Genomic DNA, 21,276 nt, shown 5'->3' on the forward strand with positions numbered 1-21,276 from the left:
ATTTTCCCCAAACTATTTTTCCAATATCTGTCTATTATTAGTGAGTTTGTTTCTGTTGTAGAAAGATAGCAGGATATATGTTTGAGGTTGTAATATATCCTACTTTACCTTTTCCATTTCTTTCATTCATCTCATTTGTCTCTGAGCAGTGGAGAAAGGGAAAGTGAATCCATCAATAAACATTTATTAAAGGGGAAGCTGGGTGGCTCAGTGGATTGAGAACCAGGCCTAAAGATGAGAGATCCTAGGTCCAAATCTGGCCTCAGACACCTCCTAGCTGTGTGACTGTGGGCAAGTCACTTAACCCCCATTGTCTAGCCCTTACCACTCTCCTGCCTTGGAACCAATACACAGTATTGATTTAAAGATGGAAGGTAAGGGTTTAAACCCCAACCCCCCAACATTTATTAAGCACTTGCCATGTGTCAGGCACTGTGCCAAGTGCTTGAGTTTCTCATGTTGGATCTGATATATTTTATTACCTTTCCATTTGGATTGTTTCTTTTAATAAATAAGACTTTTATCACAATCCTCCCCTTGTTGTTCTCCCAAAGGGGGGGAAAAAGTGGTTGATATATCTCAACAAGTTGCTATTGTAGATCCCTTAGGGAAAAGCATTTAACATAAAGTATCTCCACCTGAAACTATTTTCATGGGTTTGATTTTGGGTTTGGTAGGCTTTGGGGAATAGAACTGAAGAAACCGTTATTGTAAATGTTTAAAAATTGACCAGAGAATATTCTTTTTTTTTTTTTTAAACTGTAACCTTCCACATTAGAATCAATACTATGCATTGGTTCCAAGGCAGAAGAGTGGTAAGGACTAGACAATGGGGATTAAGTGACTTGCCCAGGGTCACACAGCTAGGAAGTGTCTGAGACCAGATTTTAATTTAGGACTTCCTGTCTCTAAGCCTGGCTCTCAAACTACTGAACTACCCAGGTACTTCCAGGTATATTAATTTTATAATTCATTTTTTAGATAACTCGATATTTGTGATTTAAAGATAAGCATTTCTCATGAGAAATTTTTAAAAATTGATTATTAGACCAAAAAAAGAAAAGCAATAAACAAGGTAGTATATGTCTTGCAAAATTGTCATCACTACTAGCTATTGCTGTGCAGGGTAAGAAAGTTGGCCTTGTAGATCCTGCAGCAACTGCAACCAGGGATTGGAAGTGATGGTAGAAGAGCTAAAATAAGAATGTGTGTGGGGAGAGCCATTGTTAAAATGTAGAAAAATCAACTGTAGAGCAAGTTTTCCCCTTCTTTGCCCACTTCATGGGCTCCATCCTACACATCCATAGGAGAAGGGGAAGTGCAGTTCTTTTGTCAAGGAAAGAAGGTAGTTCTGCACTCTTTGGGTCAACCTTTCATGTGAGTGGTGCATATAAATCAGGCTTTCATAAATTGGGGAATGATACATTCTCAAAATCTTGAGTAGCTGTTCAATTCAGTGATCCAGTAGCTATTTTTTTGTTTTGTACATGTCAGTTAAATTTTTTTAGTTTCGTATTAAGAAAAGGTCATACTGATCACATTTCATTAGGCAATGAGTCCTTTTAGAATTTGGGGTCAGGAAGATTGGTTAGACCTTTAAGAGAATTATTTTCAAAATGCAGTGAAGCATTATTCTTAATTAGCTTTTGTTAGTACATAAACTGTAATGGGGCAATAACTAAGCAACTTGTTCTTTCCCTGGGTCCTACTTTCATGTAGTAAAGACAAAACAAATTTTTAAAATGCTCTCATTTTTCAAAAATTAGATCAATTGACAGCTTGTAACCAAACCCAGAAGTAATGCTTCCAGTGGCAAGAGTCTTACTTCCTTTGGAACTTGGAGGAATTTTTATCTCTGATCTGGGCTTGGTGTTTGTACAGAGTAAAATGAAATGACTGAATTAGATGGACCAAAATGCCCCTTTCATCTTTTACATTCTGTGCTTGTAAGGACCCTTATTGCTGTTTTTTTATATGTTGTAGTTTTTGTTGTTCCATTAGGATCAAGCTGCTCGAGACATGAAGAGACTTGAAGAAAAAGACAAGGAAAGAAAAAATGTGAAGTAAGTTGCTTTCCTCATTTCACAAAGGTTACATGAAATAAATGTTGCAATATTGCAAAACTCTTTTCTAAACTCATAGAATTAATAACAAAATCATCAAAAATGTTTTGGCTTGGCTTTAGCATACTAAAGAATCTGTCTTATGCAGCAGAAGAGAGGCATCATGCTATAGTGGAAAGAGCACGAGCTTTTTGAGTCAGAGGAGCCAGGTTCAAACCCTCCCTTCTGTCACAATCTCAGTTTCCTCATCCACAAAATGCAAGGATTGGACTAAATGACTTTTAACATTTTTTCCTGCTCCAAATTAGTGATCTTATTCCAGAGCTTGAGCATCTGCAGAGTTTTTCCAACTGGGGCTAAAAATAATTTAGTTGCAAAATAAGGACTTCAGTGTTTTTTGTTTTTTTTTTCCCCACAAATATAGGGGGGTACCACATTGAATTAAATGCTAGAAAAGTATCATGTCGTAGATTTGGACTCAGCTTTCTTTTGTTTCAGTCTAGATTCTTTTTTAAAAAATCATTCTTGTACTTGGTACCATTATCAATAGATGGAGATTAACACCCACCCTTAGTTACAGAGTAACTGGTGAATGATTACATTCACAAAATGCTCTATATTCTTCAGAACAAATGACAATTATATTTATTTATAATCCCTTGCTTTCTGACATAGAATCAATACATGTATTGGTTCCAAACTAGAAGAACAGTAAGGGCTAGGCAATGGGGGTCAAGTGACTTGCCCAGGGTCACACAGCTGGGAAGTGTCTGGGGCCAGATTTGAACCTAGGACCTCCTATCTCTAGGCCTGGCTCTATCCACTGAGCCTCCTAGTTGTGTCTCCCCCTCCCCCCAGACAATTCGATTTTGACGTGATATGTCTTAGCAATTTTAGTACTTGAAATGCTTTCTTTTCTGGGAAAGAGAATTCTTACCATATTTCATTCTGAACTTCCACCTCCAAAAGTGGGGAAGAATAGCCCCACACATCCACAATCTTGGAAAGATTTTGACCAACAGGCACAACTGATATCCACGTGTACTATTTCCTATCTTTTTGCCTAGTTTAGTCCTCAGCGTATCAGGCCTTCATTCAAGCCTTATGGAGATTTAGTTTTCTCCTGGCTGCTCTATGCTGTTTGGTGTTGCTCCTTGTTAATATAGGAATTTGCCAATGCAGGAAGTCTGCCCAGAGAGTAAGGTGGGGTGCTGAGTAGTCATACTGTTCGTAACTCTTGAGTGTTGGACTGAGATCATGAATACTTCTCACCAGAATAGAATGCTCCTTGGCATCATATGAATTGCTTCTTAGTGGTGTCAAGCACTGAAATAACAGGGGAACTAATGTAGTTTTAAGCTTCTCTGTTCCCTATAGTGACTGGTTTTGGCTGAAGACCTTCACTCAGCTTGACTCTAGTGGATATTTGGCTTTACCAAGTTCTTTCATTATAAGATCCAGAAATTTGGGGTATTAAGAAAGTTGTATTGTCGTCATGATATACAAGGATATGTAAAAGCTTGATGCCTTTGGAAATCACAAATGTCAGTAGGCTTTTATTTATATAAATTCTAGTTATATCTGCATGGGAAATCCTGATGACGGTGCTGGGCTGTGTTGCATGGGGCTGGTAAGGCTAGGTGCTTCCTCATGTGTCTCCAGAAAGTTTCTACTCTCCTTAGACCCTTGTCAGTAATATATGCTTATAGGAATTACAAGCCATCCTATTAGAAAGAAGCACACACTTTCTCAGTGAATATGCACGTAATACTTTACAGTATTTTAATTGTTGCTTGTTACCGTTAGTGTCGAGTCTTCCAATACTGAGTGGAACTCAACACTAAATCTGCTATAAGTTTGGAGCTGGGTATGTGGAACATTTGCAGGGAAGTTTGTTTCTCCGCTTGTTTTTCCAGGGGTATTCGAGATGACATTGAAGAGGAAGATGACCAAGTGAGTTCCTATGCAGTATTTTTATCTTTTATTTTTACCCCCCCCAAAAGTCTATACTAGGGATAAACCAGAGCTTAACTTCATTGAAATAAAGACTCAGCCATTTCTGACATTCAGCAGAAAATAGTTTTACCTAACTTGCTACATTTCTAAATGTATAGCAAAGGAGTAATATAAAAATTTACATGGCTTTCTACCATGTTGAATAAGGAAACTTTGATGTAACATTTTTAAAGAATGAGTTTTTATGGTTTGAATATTTAAATCCAAAATTAGTGTCCATTTTGGTAAATCAAGATGTTTGATTTAACAGTGTAGTGTGGACTCTGTATGCCGCTAGCAGCTTCTCACATAATGCCTTTTCTGGAGGGTCTGTTGTGGTTTCTTGTCTATCAAAATGGGTTGCTAAATATACTGACCTTGTAGTGCTAGTTTTTCACTCCTCAGTTTTGGGATGGTGTGGAGGGACCAGAAATGAGCAGTAGCCCTTTCCAGGTTTGTGGCATCTTTATTTTGGGAGAGCTTCCAAACTTGGTGGGATTACAGTGTGTGTTCTACAACCTCAAGGACAGTAGGTGTAGAACACAACTTAGGAAGCCAGGCTGTGGGACTCCATTTCTGAGTCATTATCTTCTTTTTAAAACCATGTTATTTTGTGATACTAACTGAACATTATAGCTGTTTTGCTCATTTCCCTTGATTGTCCTTCCTCTGGACTTTCTGATTATTGATACTAGAAGAATCATCACTAGTGAACATCTTGTCCTACATGATAGGTGTGTAAAAGTGAGCGACCATCTGATATACTGTATACACAAATTACTGGAGCAAGAAAATAATTGTTCTCTCCTGTATTGGGGTATGATTTTACTTTTGTGTTTTCCTGCAGGAAGCTTATTTTCGATACATGGCAGAAAACCCTACTGCTGGTATGGTTCAGGAAGAGGAAGAAGATAACCTGGAATATGACAGTGATGGAAATCCCATTGCACCCTCCAAAAAAGTCATTGATCCTCTTCCTCCCATTGACCATTCAGAGGTATGATAGTGTTGCTTTTGAGGTTCTTTTATCTTCAGGTATATACCTGGGCTCTTCTTCTAATGGTGGCTCATCTGGGTCTCTCTCCTTGTAGTCTGATAATGTAATAAAAATACTTACTGGAATTTTGCTACTTTTTCCAAGTTGTCAGGTCAAAAATTCCAAACTTTGGAATCTGTTGTATTAGAGTACTTGCTAGTGATGATTTTAGATCAAGTCTTTGTAGCCAAATCGTATTTTGCTCTAAGTCCCTATTTTGCTATTTCATACAAGAGCTGGGAAAAGAAGAAAACAAACATTCACAGTCAAGTGCAAGAATTGTTTGTGGACCCAGGCTTTTCTATTTTGTGACTATGAGCAAATCACCTCTCTGAGCCTTAATATTTTCATCTGTAAAATGGACATCCTACCCTAATGCCTTCTACCAATGTTTGTAACTTGTAATTTGTATATGTTTATAACTTGAATGTGAAGCCTGAATTCTCAGAATCATATCTAGAAGGGACCTCTAGTCCAGTGTACCTGACGAGTATCTCCTTTAGAATGTCCTCAATAAGTAGGCATTCTGCTTAAAGCCATTCAGTGAAGGAAAAATTTATTACCTCCTGAAGCAGCCATTTTGTAATAGTTCTGATTGTTGGAAATATTTGCTTTATGATAAGCCTCAAATTTGCCTCTTTCTGCTGCTATCTTTTGCTCTTTGATTTACCCTGTTTACAAACGACTGTCATTTATCTTAAGTCTAAAGTCTTCTTGTAAGGCTAAACATCCCTAGTTCCTTCACATCATCCTTGTATGACATGTTCTCTATTTTTCTTGCCTTTCTGGTTGCCTTCTTTGAATTTATCAGTCTTTTTAAGAACATGGTTTTCACAATTGAACATAATAATGGCCTGTCAAGGAGAATTATCTCAGAACCATTATCCTCCCCTATTCTGGACATTTATTTTTAAAAGCCTTTAATTAAATATTTCTTTTTTCCTCTCTTCTCCTCCATTGAAAAATAAAGAAAAACAAAACCATTGTAACAACATATAGTCAAACAAAACAAATTCCACTTTATTCCTGTCTAAAAATGTCATGCATTAGATGATGAATTTTTATCCAGTAAAACTCATGGAACCTGAGAGAAGTAATAAGTATTTGAAAAGTCTCAATAAATTGGAAAAGATTCACATATAGGTTCTACAATAAGCAAGGGTCTGGACTGGTTCAGTTTTTAGAGATGGGAGAGATTTCCCAAAAGTTAGTCACTAAGAAATTAAAACAAATTTTTTTGTGGAGGAGGCTATTATCAGTTATAAAGGTATCTAAAGTAAATAGCTTACAATCTGTTGGAGAGATTTCAACTTGGTGAAATCACAGTTGAAGTACTGAAGCATCAAGATCCTGTTGTGAATGTTTTTCCAAAATCATAGTGCTTTGCATTAAAAATGAAACTTGCAAAATAATTCTGATTCTTAAATTCTAACTAACTTTGAATAATTGGACCCACAGATTGACTACCCACCATTTGAAAAAAATTTCTACAATGAGCATGAAGAGATAACTAGCCTTACCCCACAGCAGGTGATAGATCTCCGACATAAACTCAATCTTCGGGTAAGAGAACAATTAAATCTAGTACTTTTGAAATAATGCTTGCTCCTCTCATTTAAAATACTAATTTAATTTCTGAGGTGTCATACATCCTGATTTTATTGTCTGTGGACAATTTAAAAGATAAATAACAAACTTTGGGGAGAGGAATTAAATCTTTGCAAAAATAATTTTTTTAAACATATTTAAATTTTCATTGCAGGAGTTTTTCATACAAAATATTTGATAGAACAGAATTTGCTATGGTTGAGGTCACATGATAACTATAGATAAAAATCTATTAAACTCTTAAGTTAATTGTCATCAAAATGCTAGTAAACTTGTCATTTCTGATTTTTAGGTCTCTGGTGCTGCTCCACCCAGACCAGGAAGTAGTTTTGCTCACTTTGGATTTGATGAGCAACTTATGCATCAGATTCGGAAATCTGAGTACACACAGCCTACTCCAATCCAATGTCAGGTGAGCTGTTTAAAGATGAAAGAAAAGTAGGTTGAAAGGAATGTCCACATCAAAGCAAATAAAGCAGTAAACAATGTTGTTTAGATTTATTCAGAAAATGGAAACTGCATGAGCATATCTTCATCATAGTTCTATAGCTTTTATAAAATATACACATATCTCATCGACTATAAAGTCCTGGGTGTCTTAACATCTTTTGGAAAGCAGAGCCATACTCCCTCACAACTAATGAACAGCTTTAAACAAAAAGTCCTGTTAGTATGAAGAAAGCAGCACAGATTATATTAACATACAATCTAGAGGGTTTTTTTTAGCTTGCTTAGATGATGCCACAAGTGTTGGAATTCACTGCATCTGTTTTATTTCGTCACTAAAAAGCAGTTTTTTCTCAATAAGAGTTGTTTATATATGAATGAAGATAGTGTGGTTTACCTAGGGGAAGTGGAAACTTATTTTAAAAATATCTTTTATTTCTATATCTTCATTATCTAGCATATCCCTCTTCCCATAACTAGAGAGCTATTCCTTATTTTAAAAATAGTAAAAATAAAGGGGGGGGGGGGGATGTAGCCGTCAGTAGTGAGACTAGGCCCCAGTAAAATCATAGCCATAACTTAGTAGTCAGACGTGTAGCTCCCCCTTGCTCTTTCTCCCACCCCCAGAACTTAAACCAATTCTTTTCCAAATACTAGATGTTTTTCTAAGAAATCACTGGTGCAAGAATTCTATGAGAAACTTTGTTAGATGGTTACACATTGACATATTGAATTATTATCCTGTAGAAAACTCTGTCTAAGCTTCAGTGAAGTAAGTAAACTAAGTCATTGTATTAAGATTGTAAATCGTTACTAACCATTGTCCAATGTAAAAAGCCTACCTACTAATCCCTTAACCTATGTCACTTTCTTTATAAAATACTAGCTGTGATCAATAAACTTTGCCTCTGATTCCTGCCAGCTTCATTGGCCCTCCTGATGTGTGTCATCCTTCTCCCCACATCTCATTCTCCTCATCCCTCTGGGACCCCCGAATGTTTGTCAGTCACCTGATGGGGGAAAGCAATTCAGCAAGACTAACCAACTGTTCATCCATATCTAAACAGTGTGCAGTGTTCCATATGCATAAAGGAGGAAGGGGCATCCTTATATCTCTTCTTTAGGGTCAAGCTAGAGTGTACTTATACAGAGTTCAATTCCAATTTTTTCATTCTTTTCATTTAAATTGATGTACATTGTTTTCTTGGTTCTTTTTAGTTCACTTTACATCAGCTAATTTAAAGCTTCCTAAGCTTCCTGTATTCTTTATAGTTACTATTTCTTAAGGCACAATAATATTCCATCCCACTCATTTACCAATATTCGTATATCCATTCCTCTACAACTACAAGTTTTTACCACTAGAAAAAGTATCATGTTAAATATGTTGGTATCTGTTGGACTATTTTTTTTTTTGTCCTTGACCCTGGAGTAAATGCTATCATTGGGATTTGCGGATTAAAGGGTTTGAATATTTTTTTTTAAACCCTTAAACTTCTATGTATTGGCTCCTAGGTGGAAGAGTGGTAAAGGTGGGCAATGGGGGCCAAGTGACTTGCCCAGGGTCACACAGCTGGGAAGTGTCTGAGGCTGGATTTGAACCTAGGACCTCCCATCTCTAGGCCTTGGCTCTCAATCCACTGAGCTACCCAGCTGCCGTTGAATGTTTTTGTCAGTTAGGAGTCGCATTAAGTATATTTTTTTTCAGTTCTGGAAAACGAATACATTTATGTTCTGTCTGGTAAGTGTCTTAGTGACAATTGACATTAAGGAAGTTATAGTCTTTCTCTTTATTACTCTAAGAATGATATAGAAATTTTAGTCTAGCATGTGTGTAGTGCAAATGTTCTTTTTTTGTTCATCATGAATGCAGAGGTCATTGTTCCATTACTAGATCTCCTTAATTATAGCTTTGGAATTGAGGTGTCGATTTTTTTTTTTAGGGTGTTCCAGTGGCACTTAGTGGGAGAGACATGATTGGCATTGCCAAAACAGGTAGTGGAAAAACTGCAGCTTTTATCTGGCCCATGCTGATTCATATCATGGATCAAAAGGAATTGGATCCAGGAGATGGACCAATTGCAGTAATTGTGTGCCCTACCAGGGAGCTTTGTCAGCAGGTAAGGAAGATGTTCTTGAGGACTGGCCTGAAATACCAACTGCCTATGAAACATTATTCTTTTTTCTTTTTAATTAAATCAAATTCTTCCTGAGAAGCATTATTATGAAAATTAGTTACATTTTTTCCTATATTTCCTCAATTATTTTATGATCAGTGAAAATTTAGTGTTGAGGTAAGATGAGTGAGGAGACTTCACTTTTAATGAAAGATTTTAGGTAGCCTATTAACATGCTTTCAATCCAAATCTAGTTGTCAGTTTACATTTCAGGAAAAATGACAGTTGCAAGTTTTAAATAAATGCTATCCACAGGTATAATGAAAGGAGTGTTAAACTTGGAGTAAATAAGAGTCATGAGTTTCTGACTATTGCTAGATGTATGACCACAGGCAAGTCTTTATCTCTCTCTGATCTTGAGTTTCCTCATCTGTAAAATGAGGGTGATAATGTTCTGTTGTAACTCATTGATAAGATTGTAATGATCAAATGAGAAAATGTATGTAAAGTGCCTTATAAACCTTAAAGGGCTTTGTAATTGTCAACTGTTATTGTCACACTCAAAAACTTTTAAAATAATTTTTTCTGTTACTCTGACTTTCTGAATAAGTGAGCTTTCCCAAAATTACTCTTATTTCTTTGTGGGGCTAAGTATTAATTTCCCTGTTTATCTCCATGTCATTAACAGATTCATGCAGAATGCAAGCGGTTTGGCAAAGCCTACAATCTTCGATCTGTGGCTGTCTATGGAGGAGGAAGCATGTGGGAGCAGGCCAAAGCCCTTCAAGAAGGGGCTGAGATTGTTGTTTGTACTCCAGTGAGTATGTCTCAGTTTTCTGGTTGTTAGACATTGTTCCATCCTGAGTAGTCAGCAAGTATTTATTAACCCCTTAGCATGTGCAAGTGCTAGGAATACAAATTTGGGCAAAAAAGGAAGAAAACATATAAATATTTAGGTGCATACAGACTATATACAGAATATGTAAAAATTAATCTGAACACTTGGAGGCTTGAAGGACTCAGACCTCCTACAGAATGTAGCGGTTGAGTAGAGTCTTAAAAGAAGCCAGGGAGTAGAGCTAAAGAATTAGAGCTTTCAAGCATGAGAGACAGCCAGAAGCACAGAGAATAGAGATATGGGGCATTATATGTTCAAATAAGTAGGACCAGTATAACTGGATCCTAGAGCTTAATGAGGTATAGGAAGGAGAAAAGGGCTAGGTTTCCTAAGGCTTTAAATCTAGTAAGAGAGTTTGTATTTCAGCCTGGGGCCAGAGGGAGCCACTAGAGTTCCTTGAGCAGGAATGGGACATGATCAGATCTATGCTTTAGAATAAAAAAGAAAATCCCCTTGAGTAAAGGATGATTTGGAGTGGTAAGACCTGAAGGAGGGAGATCAGTTAGAAAGTTAATGCAATAATCCAGGCAGGTGGTGAAATTCTGCACTTAGCTACATGAGTAGAGAGAACTGATGTGTAAGATGTGTTAAAAAGATAGAATGAGAGCCAGGCCTAGAGACAGGAGGTCTGGCCTCAAGACACCTCCTAGCTGGTTGACCTTGGGCAAGTCACTTAACCCCCATTGCCTAGCCCTTACCATCTTTTGCGTTGGAACCAATACATAGTGTTGATTCCAAGATGGAAGGTAAGAGTTTTTTTTTTAAAAAAAGATAATGGCAAACATTATGTATCGGTCTGGGTGATTTGGAAGATATGTAGGCCCTTCAAAGTAATAGGAATGTCCAGAAAAGGGAAAGGCTTTTTTGAGGGGAAAAGATGATTAATTTTGTTCTGAATGTATTTAATTTGAGAGGCCTACAGGACATCCAGTTTGAGATGTGTAAGTGAGTATCTAATTCAAGGGAAACTAGATCTGGGAATCTTCTTCATAGAGATAATTGAATCAGTGTAAGTTTGTTGAGATCACTAATTGAGATATATAGAGTGAAAAGAGAAAGGGACCCAGGTCAGAGCCTTGAGAATTATCTATGATTAGAGAGTGGGGCGATGTGAATAAAGAACTGGCAGAGGATACTGAGAAGTTGGAAGGAGAACAAAGAGAGAGCAGCATCACAAAAACCCTATAGAGATGAGAACCTATCCAGAAGGAAAGGGTGATGAATAATATCAAAACCTGCAGGTTATTGCTTGACAAGGTGGTATCTAAGAGAGGGAATCCAGGATGGGTGGAGAGTAGTAAAGAGTTAAGTTGATTCACCAAGGGGCCAGGATGACAAGAGAGAAGAGTGTGGTCAGTGCTGGGTTAATGGTCTGGAAAGGAACTGAGAAGTGGAGCAAATGGAGATCATGATGAAGATAGAGAACCAGGTGAGGGGTGATAAGGCAAAAGGAAAGCTGGAATTCAAGAATGGAAGTGAGACACTTATAGGTGATGACATGGTTATGGATCTGATTATCTTTGTGTAACTGAGGTGGAGAGGTATAGGGACTATAGATTGTGGGGCTAGAGTATTTGAGTGAACGTAAGTATGTATAGTCAAAACCCCCTAATATAAGAGCAGTATATGGGGAAGAGAGACTGAGCTTGGCACGACGGAAGGAGAGGCAGCTAAGTTGTTCAAGGGATAGAGTCAGGCCTGGACTCGGGAGAGCTTAGGTTCAAATCTAGCCTCTGACACTTCCTGGCTATGTGACCCTGGGCAAGTCATTTTATCCCAATTTCCCAGTCCTTACTGCACTTCTGACTTGGAACCAATACTTGGTATCAATTCAAAGACAGATGGTAAGGGTTTTTGTTTTGTTTTGTTTAGTTTTGTCTTGTTTTGCTTTGTTTTGTTTTTAAAGAAGAAAGGAATAAGAAGTGTCCTAGAGTTAAGATATATAATAGCCACTGGCATATAGATATAGGGACAGATTTGGTTAATTAACAGGTTATCTAGTGAAAGTATTCAAGGGTAGATCTAGATGTGGCAAAGAAGTACTTCCAGTCCTCCCAGTAGAACCAGTGAGATGTAGGAGTGGGATATAAGAGAAAAGTATAGCCAGTCCTGGAAAGAATGGCAAAGGAATTGGTACTGTCAGAAGGATGCCTCGGTGCAGGTCCAGGAGATGAGTAAGAAAGAGGGCTTCTTAGAGCATCATCTCTTTTGTGAAATCAGGGTTGGAAATCCCTGAAAATCAACTCTGTTAAATATAGCTATAGCAGAGGTTTTTCTAGGAGGTTTTTCTTTGCTGCCTTAGGAAATTGGGCAGTGATAACTTAGAGGGTCAGGACCTGAAAGATAATTCACATTTGGCAAGAAGAATGGTCTCCAAAAGTTGGAACTCCTTTAAAAAGGCCTCTGAATTGGGACATTTCATATCTTTTGGTGAAGATAGATTTGGTTAGCCTTGCTAAGAACTTCAAATTAATGGAAGGAAATGGGGGCCAAAGTAGGTCTCCACAAGTTTTTTAATTTTTCTTTGTCTGGAACAAGAGCCATTATTATCATCTGGGTATCATTGTTTTGGAACTATATGTTAGGAATGTTGATGCTATCACATTGCTAATTAGACAACATCCTAAAGCAAATCTTTGTAAATCCACAACTTTTCCATGTGTCTCAAAGGGTCGGCTGATTGATCACGTGAAGAAGAAAGCTACAAATCTCCAGAGAGTCTCTTACCTTGTATTTGATGAAGCAGATCGAATGTTTGACATGGGTTTTGGTATGTATTGGACCCTAGTTGTTCTTATCTCTGCCTTCAAGACATTCATCTTTTTCCATCTCATCAGTGTTACTAAGCTTACTTGAAAATGGACAAATTCTCTGAAGAGGATGTATGTGTGTCAGTATGTGTGTTGTGAGTGCTTTTTTTGGATGAGCTTACACTTGCTCATATGGAGACTGGTAGCTGCTCTTTGCAGATTTATGTATGGCATTTGCTTTTTACAGTAGCTTACTATCAGGAAAAATTGTTTAGAGATGTGTGTCTTGTTTAAGTTATGGGAGATTGAAAATATACAGGACTATTTCTTTTCTCCTATTGGGCTTTATAATATTTATAGTATGATAGCTTTTCTTATTTTGACCAAACATTATTGTGTGGTACTGCTTCAGGCATTCAGGTCCCTTTTTTTTTTTTTTTTTTTTTTTTTTTGCTGTCTTCCTTTATTTAACTAGCTGTTTGGGGACCCAGCCAGCTGTCTTAAGCTAAATTGATATCTTTTCTTTCTTTTTTTTTTTCCCTTCATATCGTCATTCTAAGTATTGATTTCTAGGGCAAAAGAACAATAAGGGCTAGGCAGTTAGAATTAAATGACTTGCCCAGAATCACACAGCAACAGAAGTGCCTGAGGTCACATTTGAACCCAAGATTGCCCATCTCCAAGCTTGCCCCCTGAATCTATATCCTTTCCAACCAGGTAGAGTGAGATTGCTGCTGATTTGGTGCCCCTTGGTATAGTGAGGCTATCTATAGGACTATACAATGTAATCTTTTTTGAAGAGCAAAAGTTTCTTTAGGAAAAGTTTCTTTATCTTTGTGTTCTTGGTGTCTAGCCTTTGGCACTTAGTAGGTACTTAATAAATCCTTTTTGATTATCTTCTTTGATTCATTCTTCATGGCATGTGAAGTTTTTGTTAGACTGACTTTTTTACCCTCCAGATGTTAAACTTTTATATCAGATACATGTTCTAATTGATTCTTCTTGTTTTTTTTTTTCATTCTAGAATATCAGGTGCGATCCATAGCCAGTCATGTCCGTCCTGATAGACAGAGTATGTATGAAACTACTTTTAAAGCAATTTATAGAGATGTCATATTAATGTCCTCTGATGAAGGCACTTTGTGTACTTTGTTTTTTGGCACTAAGTATCTACTCTTTCATAAACTACTGTATTCGAGGAAAATGTATTTGCAAGCTAACATATATGAAACTTTAGGAAAAATATAAAGACTACAAATGGAAGATACATTTCTTCTTTGAAGGTGTTTCTAAATTTTGATACCCTAACCATTTCCAGAGCAACAAGCTAAGTTGATTGGAATTGATATTTGGGAGAAGCTAGTAACAAATCTTTCCTCTAATTTTCCAACTCAAATTAATAGTACACTTAGTTGTGCAGAAGAGAATATTCTCTTTGATCTAATAGAATTCATTTCTCTCTTAGCTCTTTTATTTAGCGCAACTTTCCGGAAAAAAATTGAAAAACTGGCCCGAGACATCCTCATTGACCCAATCCGAGTGGTACAGGGAGACATTGGAGAGGTAATTTCTGAATAGGGGTAGAGAAGGCAGAAATTTACTTTTTTCTAGAGGAGAAATTTAAGATCTGGAATTAATGCTTTGTCTGACTTCCAGGGAATTAAACTGGAACTAAATAAGTTTTTTTGAGATTCCTGAGAATACATAATTATTTGTATTATACAAAAATAGTTGTGTCTGGTCAGCCTATAAAGTCATATGCACCAGTATTAGCAAATATTAAGAAATGTCCCTGAGAGGTTGAAAACCAGTTCCTGCAACTAAACCTCAAGCTATATTATTATTCAGAGTGTTTCTTCTCTCCCTCCATTCACCACCAGAATATATGGAAGTCTAGACTTTCTTCAAGGAAATTTTAATTTCCTCAATGATTCTTTGTACTAGATATCTGCAGACTTTTCCCTTAATAACTGAAACAGGACAGGGCTATAAATCTTTGAAATTCAGAGCAAAAGTAAAATAAGCAATAAGCAGAAGCATAGAATTGTCATATTTCAGAGGTGTAGCACCCTGTTATGTGGCAGTGAGATCCATCCAGAAAATTTTATTCCCTTCTGATCCCCCTCTCTGGGCCAGTACCCTTCCCTGATCTGTAAAGTTTGGATTAAGGTATGATCAAAGTGGGGTAGTTAGGTGACTCAGTGGATTGAGAGCCAGGCCCAGAGATGGGAGGTCCTGGGTTCAAATATGACCTGAGACACTTCCTAGCTGTGTGACCCTGGGCAAGTCACTTAACCCATATTATCTGGCCTTTACCACTCTTTTGCCTTAGAACAAATACACTATTACTTTCCATCTTAGAATCAATATATTCATATATATATGATCAAAGCCCAGTCCATGTGGCTCTTAAGGTTTCTGCTCCATGGTTCTCCCTCTAGTTCTCCCTGTATGCTCAGGGGACTTCTCTTCCATAGTCAGTTGGTAAGCATGTATTATTAAATGCCTGCTATGTGCCAGATACTGCACTGAATGCTGGGAATGCATATACCAAATAGACAATTTCTGCCCTTAAAGACTTGTCGTTTTTGATAGGGGAAGACAAGACACAAAAAGGAGTTGAAAGGGGAAGTGGAGGGAAAGTACCTAACATGGGGGTATGGTGACATAGTCCCAAAGTAGTGCAGCCAGTTAGGAAATGAGATGTCCTGGGCTGTGTAACCTCCTTCATTGACTCTACTCTCTAGTGAGAAGAGACTAAGGCTACTTCTCACTTCCTAAAGCTGTAGCATTTAGCTAAAATTTTCCTTTATAGTTACATATTATTCCAGTATTTTAAGCAATAATAACACTTTCAACTACTAATGAGAAGACTGCCCAGTTTAGGGAAAGGGTCATTTTATCCTGAGGGGAATAGTCATCCATTCATTCAGCAAACTTATTAAGCACTTACTATATCCAAAGCCCTGTGAATTGGATGATTCTTTCAAGTAGTTTGAAGACTTTATTATAGAAAAACATCTGTTATTTCCTTGGTGTGGAAACACCCTCTATTTTAACACATCTGTATAGATTATGCTAACAGCTGATGATAGGATAGAGAGGGGTAGCAAAAATGAATCTGCCTTAAAGAGCTTTCATTCTGAGGAGATGAGGGAGAAGACATATATAAATAGGTATACATAAATTACTTAGGTAAATGGTAAAGTGGAAAATATCTTAGAGGAAAAGCCAGGGACTGGAGAGGCATATGAAAATCCTCTAGGAAAAATAGCCTCTGATTACAGTCTTCAAGGAAAACAGAGAGTCTTGATTAAGATGTGGATGTGAGGAGGGGAAAAATTCTGTGCTTCAGGAACAGAAATGGATGGCAAAGACATGAAGAAGGTGGGGGGGAATGACATCACGGGTGAGAAATTATACATATGTCAGCATGACTGGCCCAGAGAGTATATTTAGGGGTTAGTGATATATAAGAAAGATTGGCAGGAAGTTAGTTAAGTCGTGAGTAGATTTAAATGTCAGTTTATATTTGATCCTTGAGGTAATAGGTATTGAAGTTTATTGAGCAGTTGGTGATGTGATTAGACCTGCTCCTTGGGGAAAACATTTTGACAGCTATGTAGAGAAAGAATTGGATGAGTATAAAGGTGAGGCAAGGAGGGAATCAGAGACCTTAAGTGATTTGCACATAGTCACCCTAATAAATGACTTCCTAGATTCAGGCCCAGTGCTCCAATCTAAGTTCTTAGAATCTAGTTGGGGTGCTCTATATAGATGTATGAAAAATATTTGTGGAGGTTTTAAGTATATGCAAATTGGTATAGTTCAAACCTAGCACATATGCTCTGAATGGACAAAGATTAAAACATTTTTCAGGGGAGGAGGCTTCCTGGAAGGGATGAATTTTGAGGCAGATTAAATATTTGGGGAAGGTACACAGTGAAGGAAAAAGTTAAGATCATCTATAGCTTTGCATTTACCCAGTACAGAAAAGAATGTCAAAACTCCCAGACTTCATTTTGAAAATGTAATATTCCAGTTTACTTTTAATCCATTTTGACCTCAATGTTATAGCCTTTTTCTGTTTTGCTTCTTTCCTTAGGCAAATGAAGATGTGACCCAGATTGTAGAAATCCTTCACTCTGGACCCAGTAAATGGAACTGGCTCACTCGGCGTCTGGTAGAATTCACCTCTTCAGGAAGTGTTCTCTTGTTTGTAACTAAGAAAGCTAATGCTGATGAACTAGCTAACAACCTCAGACAGGAAGGACACAACCTAGGACTGCTCCATGGTGACATGGATCAAAGTGAAAGGAACAAGGTCATTTCTGATTTTAAGAAAAAGGGCATCCCGGTTCTTGTGGCTACAGATGTTGCAGGTACAATAGAGGAAAGATTTCCCCAATAAATTTGTAAACTTATACACTGTAAAGGAACTCTGCCCTGTTTAGCTAAAACTAACATTTGAGGATATTGACAGATGAATATAGGCTAAGCCCTGTTAACCCATGTCCCCCACATTAGAAAATCATTTAAAGAGTCTTGAGTTTCACAATTTACTGTTTCCTTCTGACTTCTAAAATAGAGGGACCTATGGCTGCAAGGTACTTTGAGAAACACTTAGTGAATCACTGTGTCAAGACAGTGCCCTTGTTGGGTCCCTCATACTAATATTAGATATGGATTTTTTGCCATTCGAAAGCAGAAATTTATTTTTTTAACAGATTTTAAAATTAATTTTGTTTTAATTTCATTCAATATAGAGGTTTTTATATACATATTTTAATCTATTTTCTCTCTTGAGAGGAGTTACACAAGCCTCTGCATTTACTTGTACACCATTAAGCAAAATAAAGTTGATTGAGCATCTTTAAATCACAAGCATTGAATAGGGGCATTGAGGGAGTTGAACCCCATGTTTCCAAAAGAAAAACATCCATAGTAATAGGCCCATCTGTTGGCAAAAGAAGGCTTTTGTAAAGTGAAATCATTATACCTAATTTTCTGATCTTTTACCCCAAATTAAAACTAAGGGACTGGGGGGTTGTGTATTTCAGCCCGTGGTTTGGACATTCCTTCAATTAAGACTGTCATCAACTATGATGTGGCTCGGGACATTGATACCCATACACACAGAATTGGTCGGACAGGACGAGCTGGCGAGAAGGGTGTGGCATATACGCTTTTGACTCCCAAGGACAGCAATTTTGCTGGTGACCTTGTCAGGAACATGGAAGGGGCCAATCAACATGTTACCAAGGAACTTCTGGACCTAGCAATGCAGGTGAAGAGCTAGGCCTACCTTGGCACTATTCTGTTTTATTGACAATCATAATAGATTCCTTTCTCTGGGCTTTTAATAGAGCAAAGTTCAGTTGTTTTCTATCTCCATTAAGCATATAGATTAATGGAGCAGAAGACCTAATGAGAAGGAAATTGACTCCAGAGGATAATGCTTATAAGACACAAAATTAAAATGTCTTACATGTTATAATGAACCCTTGCTATAATCTAATCCAGCTGTCTGCATTCACTATAAGAAATCTTCCTTCTGTTCTGAAAGCAGTAATCACATTCTATTCCTAGGCTTGCCTATTCCATTTTTTAATACTTGCAATTATTGGAAGATTCTTCTTGTCTGAGTACTCTGCCTTTGAGGTCAGTTCTTCTAAGTTATTCTTAAGCAATTTCTCTTCTACCTTAGAACCCGCAAGTTCTCTTAAAAATTCCCAGATTTTTCCACTGATTCCTAAGGCAGAGGTGGGGGAAAGGTGATGGACAGAATGGGCACAAAGGTCACTTGCTTGAATGGAATTTTTTTTCCCCCAGAAAAATTTTTTCCATGGTTACATGATCTATGTTCTTACTCTCCCCCCCACCTCCCAGCCCTGTAGCCAGCGCATATTTCCACTGATTTCTTCATGTGTCATCGATCAAGACCTATTTCCATATTATTGATCGTTGTAAACTAGGGTGGTCCTTTAGAGTTTATTTCCCAAATCATGTCCACATAAAACCATATGTTCAAGCAGTTGTTTTTCTTCTGTGATTCCACTCCTGTAGTTCTTGAATGGATATTTTAAGACAAAATACAGAATAAATTTGCATTCCCCGGGAAGGGCAATGTAGTCAAGCAGGCCATTTCTGTGTCCCTGTGGACCATCCTTTCTTGGCCTTTTTTTTTCTTCTCCAAGACAGATTGAAATACAAGAGCACCAAAAAAAAAAAAAAGCTTCATAAAGGGATCCTGGCTCATTAGACTTGACTGACCTTAGCAAAATTTAGTCTAAAACAGGTTTTAGACTACTCAAGAGAGAGGAGTTGTTCTTTGTATGTTGTCTAATCACAGATGTTTTTGGCTAAAGTAGGAAGAGCAAAAAGCTTGACCATGGTAATACTCTACCTCTTCCTGCTTCATATAAAGAATATGCTTTAGCTAGGGCAGTTTGGTGGCTCAATGCATAGAAAGCAAGTCCTGGAGACCAGAGGTCCTGGGTTCAAATTTGACTTCTGACACTTCCTTAGCTGTGTGACCCTGAGCAAGTCACTCAATTCCATTGCCTGGCACTTACTGCTCTTTTGCCTTGGAACTGATACTTAGTATTAATTCTAAGACAGAAGGTAAAGATTCTAAAAATATGCTTCAGTTGCCTTCCAGCTATAATTTCATGAGTTGTTTTTCATGCAGAATGCCTGGTTTCGGAAATCTCGATTCAAAGGAGGAAAAGGGAAAAAGCTGAACATTGGTGGTGGAGGCCTAGGCTACAGAGAACGACCTGGGCTAGGCTCCGAGAACACAGTAAGTTGTAATGGCAAGAGATTTTTGATTTCCAGATATGTTTAAGATTATTTCTCACTCTTTAAGTGCCTCATGTTTGCAGAGCACTGTGCTTGGAAGAGTCATTCTCCTCTGGGTCCTCATAGAGCTTTCAGTTGAATAGGGCAAGAAAACTAAGGTCAAACTGTAGTTGTTACCAATAAAGGGGGTTGGAGATTGGAGGATGATAGCAATGAGAAAGTCATGGGTATTTGGAAAGGAGAGCTGGATTTGGAGTTCAGAATTGGGTTCAAATTCCTGCCATGTTTTACTGTTATACCTTGGAAAGTCACATGGGACAGAAGTACAACTAACTGGGTTCAGAGCACCTGGTTTTAAATCTTATTACCACTATCTTTGAGCCTTTTTTCTGTGTTGAGAGTAAGTCAAGTTAACCTACTGAGCCTTAGTTTCTTCATATATGAAATGAGAGGATTGTGCTAGATGACTTCTAGTACTTAATATGTGATCTTAATTCAAATTGGTCTTTATGAGATTGGTAAAGAATTAGTAGAGAAGGAAGAGAGAACATTCTGGCATAGGAACAGTTTGAGGAGGACCTGTTCTGGAATCAGAATGGCCATTTTGGCTGAAAAGAATGATTTATGATTTAGATTGGAAATAATATTTTAACATATGACACTTTGAGATTTATAAGGTATTTTAATTTAATTATAATATAATTCTCACAACAACTCTGTGAGTGAAGTAGGTACTATTATCTCCATTTTACAGATGAGAAAACTAAGTAAGTCTGAAAAAAGTAATCATAGCTTTAGCTTGTGAGAGGCCTTGAATGCTAGGCAGAGAATTTGGACTTTGCTCAGGAGGCAATAGGGAGGCACTTGAGGCTAAGTAGAGCGCCATGACTATTTCTGTACCTAAGGATTTTGAGAATGATAGTCGTTAGAAGACTGGATCAGAGGAAAGACTAAGTAGAAGTATGAAGACCTATCCAGGTAGGTTCTCTTAAGAATACAAATCCCTGATAATGAGGACCTGAACTAAGGTGATGGCAATAGGATTTGAGTATAAAGATATTTTATTTTAACAATTACACATATCAACAAATTTTCACATAAGTTTTCCAGAAGTTATATAATCCAAATTGTCTCCCTCTCTTCCTTCCCTCCTCCTTCCTATTATTGCTGGCAAGGAATTCAATCTGAGTTATGCATGTATGGCAGTAGGATTTGAAAGAAGAGCTGGATGTAAGAGCTATTTCACCAGTGTATCAGCAGGTCTTAATAGCTTAAAGGAAAGGGGTCATGCAAGTAGTGACATCTGATATAGTAACCATATATACATAGTATATACATATAGAAACCAACCTATATAGATAGGGCCATGGGCCTGGTGCTTAGAACAAAGATAATTTGTGGGGGGGCCTTCTGAATAGAGGCATGTTAAGCTTTGAAAGTGAATGAGATTGCAAAAAAGAATATGAAGAAGAAAATCAAAGACAAAACTCATAATGGGTCAGAATAGGTTAAAGTAGAACTAGGTTGTGGTGTCTCTGATTCAAAGAAGTTGAAATTAACC

General features: G+C 37.5%; 1 protein-coding gene across 2 annotated transcripts in view; it reads left to right on the top strand.

The window, feature by feature from the left end:
- DDX42 (DEAD-box helicase 42) overlaps positions 1-21,276 on the top strand; it is a 46,925-nt gene that overhangs the window by 21,585 nt on the left and 4,064 nt on the right. Inside the window, exons 4-16 of one of the 2 annotated variants that reach the window (XM_044673937.1) lie at positions 2,002-2,063; positions 3,980-4,016; positions 4,906-5,055; positions 6,553-6,657; positions 6,995-7,114; positions 9,093-9,269; positions 9,955-10,083; positions 12,835-12,934; positions 13,939-13,986; positions 14,380-14,477; positions 17,020-17,296; positions 17,975-18,201; positions 19,606-19,716. In XM_044673937.1, coding sequence (XP_044529872.1) covers positions 2,002-2,063; positions 3,980-4,016; positions 4,906-5,055; positions 6,553-6,657; positions 6,995-7,114; positions 9,093-9,269; positions 9,955-10,083; positions 12,835-12,934; positions 13,939-13,986; positions 14,380-14,477; positions 17,020-17,296; positions 17,975-18,201; positions 19,606-19,716 — 1,641 coding nt within the window. Of the gene's footprint in view, positions 1-1,999; positions 2,064-3,979; positions 4,017-4,905; positions 5,056-6,552; positions 6,658-6,994; positions 7,115-9,092; positions 9,270-9,954; positions 10,084-12,834; positions 12,935-13,938; positions 13,987-14,379; positions 14,478-17,019; positions 17,297-17,974; positions 18,202-19,605; positions 19,717-21,276 lie in introns of those variants that run through there. The other variant, XM_044673938.1, reaches the window with a different exon arrangement.

This window comes from Gracilinanus agilis, chromosome 4 (genome assembly GCF_016433145.1).
Source record: "Gracilinanus agilis isolate LMUSP501 chromosome 4, AgileGrace, whole genome shotgun sequence".
In the NCBI taxonomy this organism is placed as follows: Eukaryota; Metazoa; Chordata; class Mammalia; order Didelphimorphia; family Didelphidae; genus Gracilinanus; species Gracilinanus agilis.